At 46.4% G+C, this 5,224-nt stretch overlaps 1 protein-coding gene across 4 annotated transcripts in view; it reads right to left on the reverse strand.

Annotated features, from left to right (window-relative positions):
- LOC112074759 (C-type lectin domain family 4 member M) overlaps positions 1 to 2,701 on the reverse strand; it is a 7,577-nt gene extending 4,876 nt beyond the window's left edge. For 2 of the 4 annotated variants that reach the window (XM_070440666.1, XM_070440665.1), the window contains exon 1: positions 1,861 to 2,701. In XM_070440666.1, coding sequence (XP_070296767.1) covers positions 1,922 to 2,620 — 699 coding nt within the window. In that variant the 5' untranslated portion in view covers positions 2,621 to 2,701 and the 3' untranslated portion in view covers positions 1,861 to 1,921. Of the gene's footprint in view, positions 1 to 1,766 lie in introns of all 4 variants that reach the window. The other 2 variants (XM_070440664.1, XM_070440663.1) reach the window with 1 other exon arrangement.
- Between the last annotated feature and the right edge of the window lie 2,523 nt (positions 2,702 to 5,224).

Consider the following 5,224-nt stretch of genomic DNA (forward strand, 5'->3'; position numbering starts at 1 on the left):
TCCACATCTACTACAACAACGACTCACAGAGCAACAAGTCTCACGAGAAGCAACAGACATCTCAAGAACCAACAATACTCTACAAGATCCAATTACAATCTCTTCACAGTCCAACAATCTCCACAGAACAACGACCTCCACAGAACCAACGACCATCTCACAGAAACCCACGACCTCTTCACAGAAGCCAACGACCTCTCACAGAACAACAGACCTCTCACAGAACCAACAACTCTCAAAAATCAACAATCTCCAAAACAACAATCTTCTCACAGATACCAAATCTCTCACACAGAACCAAACGACCTTCACAGATCCAACAATCTCTCAACAGAACCAACGACTATCAAACGAACAACAATCTCTCACAACAAACAATTCTCACAGATCTACAGATACCAACAATCTTTCACAGAACAAGCGACAATCCATTATCAACAGATCAAACAATCTCATCACAGAACCAACGAACCTTCGCGATCCAACGCTGGTCAGAGTAACATATGATTCATTCAGCCAATACCGGTCATGTGAATGCCATAATCTCAGCACAGTTCTCTTCAGCGTCCATTCGGTTCGCCTGGTTTCCAGTCCAGTAACTTTCGGTCATGTGGTTCCCGTCCACCATCTCAGGTTCCCTCAACTTCTCGGTCAGTCAGACCGATCCAGGTTCTGTGCCACAATGTTTTGATGAAAACTTGTTCCTCTCTGCTGTTTATGATCACCAAGTCTGCTCCTCTGTCCAGACAGTCCTGTCTGCTCTCAGTCAGTTTTAGTGTCAAGGAGATGAAATAACAACTGCATCCGGACTGTATTATCAGTCTTGGGGACATATGTTGGACGGCTTCTCTCCATACAACTGTTTCTCCTTCGCTCAGGTTGTCGACTAAACGCAGGGAGACGTTAAGAATGACTTGTAGGACACACAGCACCAAAACCCACGGCAACTAAACTGTAGACTCTCTCCTTGAGTGCTGAGCTGATCCTGAGCTGTCTGTGTCCTGGTCGGCTGTCACATTTTCATACGAATGTGTAGGAGCTTGATCCATAGATGAATCTCAATGACGCTCTCATAATGTTCCAACTTGGTTCGTTTCCAATCAAGTCTGTGAGGCCCAAACTCAACATCACATCCTTCTTCCCTGCTTATTTCGTAACACGAACAGAAATGAATGGAAGGACATTACATCACAATCGTTTTTTTTTTTTAGATTATCCACACTTGACCAAGTTCCTCTTAACAATGTTAAGCACGTCATATGTGTCTCAAGACAAGAGCGTCAAAAGACAACGTTGCCACATAAATGGTCTCCTTTTCTGTAAGCCTTGTCAGTGTTCATTGTATTAGATGTCAGCTAGCTAGTCAAAGTTTGATTCTACACCCGCTCTTTCTTTACTACAGCTCCACCCAACACGTGTTATATAACTGGCCTACCAGTTAATCTCTGGTTTAATAACTGTACATTTACGCCATCTAGAGCTAAGCTTGAATCGCATTACATTTTGACAGGAGACCGCCTTGTTTAAGTATACAATAAACAGCACCGAAGAAAGCAGAAGGTTGTCGCTACCTACCACAGCCACAAGTCAATTGACAATATCGTAAAAATGTATGAAAAAAAAACTGATTTTTGTGTGTTAATTTAAGGTTAAGCGAGTGTGGTTAGAGGTCAGGATTAGAATGGAATACACAGGTCGATGTAAGGAATGGGAAAACACGTGCTTCGGGAAATGCTGTGAACAGGGGAGGGAAACTTTGTTAGAACCTCTCACAGATCCAACAATCTCTCACAGAACCAACAATCTTTCACAGATCCAACAATCTCTCACAGAACCAACGACCTCTCACAGATCCAACACTCTCTCACAGATCCAACAATCTCTCACAGAACCAACGACCTCTCACAGATCCAACAATCTCTCACAGAACCAACGACCTTTCGCAGATCCAACGCTGTTCAGAGTAACATGATTGATCATTCCAGGCCAATACCGGGTCATTGTGAATGCCAATAATCTCAGCACAGTTCTCTTCAGGTCCTCCATTCGGTTCGCCGGTTCCAGTCCAGTAACTTTCGGTCAGTGGTTTCCCGTCCACCCATCTCCAGGTTCCCTCAACTTCTRGGTCAGTCAGACCGATCCAGGTTCTGTGGCCCAATGTTTTGATGAAAACTTGTTCCTCTCTGCTGTTTATGATCACCAAGTCTGCTCCTCTGTCCAGACAGTCCTGTCTGCTCTCAGTCCAGTTTTTAGTGTCAAGGGAGATGAAATAACAACTGCATCCGGACTGTATTATCCAGTCTTGGGGACATATGTTGSGGACGTCTTTCTCACATACCAACTGGTTTCTCCCTTCGCTCAGGTTGTCGACTAAACGCAGGGAGACGTTAAGAATGACTTGTAGGACACACAGCAACCCAAAACCCACGGCAACTAATCTGTAGACTCTTCTCCTTGAGTGCTGAGCTGATCCTGAGCTGTCTCTGTTGTCCTGGTCGGCTGTCACATTTTCATACGCATGTGTAGGAGCTTGATCCATAGATGAATCCTCAATGKCGCTCTCCATAATGTTCCAACTTGGTTCGTTTCCAATCAAGTCTGTGAGGCCCAAACTCAACATCACATCCCTTCTTCACTGCTTATTTCGTAACACGAACAGGAAGTTGATGGAATGGACATTACATCACAATCGTTTTTTTTTTTTTTTTAGATTTCCACACTATGACCAAGTTCCTCTTAACAATGTTAAGCACGTTCATATYTGTCTCAAGACAAGGAGCGTCAAAAGACAACGTTGCCACATAAATGGTTCKTTTTCTGTAAGGCCTTGTCAGTGGTCATTGTATTAGATGTCAGCTAGCTAGTCAAAGGGTTGATTTTACACCCCCGCCTCTTTCTTGTTACCTACAGCTCCACCCAACACGTGTTTTATATAACTGGCCTACCAGTKATCTCTGGTTTAATAACTGTACATTTACCGCCATCTAGAGGCTAAAGCTTGAATCGCATTACATTTTGACAGGGACACGCCTTGTTTAAGGTCATACAATAAACAGGCACCGAAGAACAGCAGAATGGTTGTCGCTACCTACCACAGCCACAAAGTCAATTGACAATATCGTAAAAATGTATGAAAAAGAAACGTGATTTTTGTGTGTTAATTTAAGGTTAAGGTTAGCAGTGTGGATAAGGTTAAGGTTAGCAGTGTGGTTATGGTTAGGGTTAGCAGTGTGGTTATGGTTAGGGTTAGCAGTGTGGTTAAGGTTAGGGTTAGCAGTGTGGTTAAGGTTCAGGGTTAGCAGTGTGGTTAAGGTTAAGGTTAGCAGTGTGGTTAAGGTTAGGGTTAGCATGGGGAATACACAGGGATATACAGGGAATGGGGAATACAGTCCGTGGCTCTGGGGAACCATGCGTTGACACAGGGAGGGAAACTTGGTTAGTGGGCTGTCTGGAGCCTTGTCTTCGGCGTCTGGGGGTGGGTGCTTGGGGAATGTCATTGCCAGAGAGGGGAATTGTGGGGGTTCCTGGGGTTTTGGGAGAAGAGGCCCCTCTGTATGGGGCTAACCTGTCCCGGTGCAGTGCCACCTTTCTCCCCCTGGGAGGAAGCTGCACCCGGTAANGGGAGAAGAGGCCCCTCTGTATGGGGCTAACCTGTCCCGGTGCAGTGCCACCTTTCTCCCCCTGGGAGGAAGCTGCACCCGGTAAACAACCTCCCCTACCCTCTCCAGGACGCTGCAGGGTCCCACCCAGTGTCTGTCCAACTTGGGGCATCTACCTTTCTTTCTCAGGGGGCTGTAGACCCAGACCAGCACCCCAGCCACAAAGTGCCTTCCCCGGGTGTGCACGTCATAGTTCCTGTTGTGCCTCACACCTGCATTCACCAGGTGCTCCCTGGCGAAGGTGTGGGTATTCTCCAGGCCGTCCTGGAGTCTCCGGGCGTACTCCGGCCCCGGGGGAACAGGAGGGCTCCGGAACAGGAGGGCTATCTAGGTGCGGATCTCTCTCCCCAGCATGAGGAGGGCAGGCGTGCAGGAGGTGAAGTCTTGGACGGCGGAGCGGCATGCCATGAGAACCAGGTGCTTGTCCCAGTCACGCTGGTGTTTGACTGAGAGACCATGGCTAGCTGCTGTCCAAGCGGTTTGAAGTGCTCCACAAGGCCATCACTTTGAGGATGGAGAGGAGTAGTGCGGGTCTTGTGCATACCCAGCCTCTCACACATGGTGGCGAACACGCAGGACTCAACGTTTCTGCCCTGGTCGCTGTGGATGGACTCCGCAGCTCCAAACCTGCTGAACATCCCCGCTGTACCCACAGGTCCCAGAGTTCACCCAACACATATCATGAGGTGGCACCACAGGTCCCAGAGTCCACCCAACACATATCATGAGGTTGCACCACAGGTCCCAGAGTTCACCCAACACATATCATGAGGTGGCACCACAGGTACGACCTCTCACAGAACCAACAATCTCTCACAGAACAAAACAATCTCTCACAGATCAACAATCTCTCACAGATCCAAACAATACTCTCACAGACCAACGAACTCTACAGAATCCCCCCAGAAAACAATCTCTCACAGAACCAACAATCTTCACAGATCCAACAATCTCTGCACAGAACCAACGACCTCTCACAGATCCAACAATCTTCTCACAGAACCAACAATCTTTCACAGATCCAACAATCTCTCACAGAACCAACGACTCTCACAAGATCCAACACTCTCTCAACAATCCAAAATCTCTCACAGAACCAACGACCTCTCACAGATCAAACAATCTCTCACAGAACCAACGACCTTTCGCAATATCCAACGCTGTGACACTCCAGAACTGCACATCCTATACATTACCAGAGAGGAGTCATTTACTAGTGAATGTAAACGAGCCAAAGAGGTGAATGTAGACAGGGGCCAATAACAATAATGTTGTTTGACATAAAAATGTCATTACAAATGAAATGTACAGTTTTAAATGTAAATATCCAGTAGGCTCTAGGCCTCAGCCAGACAACGTTCTTAATTACAGCCAGGTGTTAGGTACATTACAATACATGATGTGCTCTTGCGAACAGTAAAATATTGTCAAAATATCTTAACAAAAACACATGACATAGCTGATAATGACAATGACAACTTCCAAAAACAAATGTTGTGCTGCCCTAATGCAATACATCCTCTGTAAAGTACAAATGAACAACGAAAGGGGGGCAGGAATAGCCA

The sequence above is a fragment of the Salvelinus sp. IW2-2015 genome, unplaced genomic scaffold (assembly GCF_002910315.2).
Source record: "Salvelinus sp. IW2-2015 unplaced genomic scaffold, ASM291031v2 Un_scaffold2803, whole genome shotgun sequence".
NCBI classification, from domain to species: Eukaryota; Metazoa; Chordata; class Actinopteri; order Salmoniformes; family Salmonidae; genus Salvelinus; species Salvelinus sp. IW2-2015.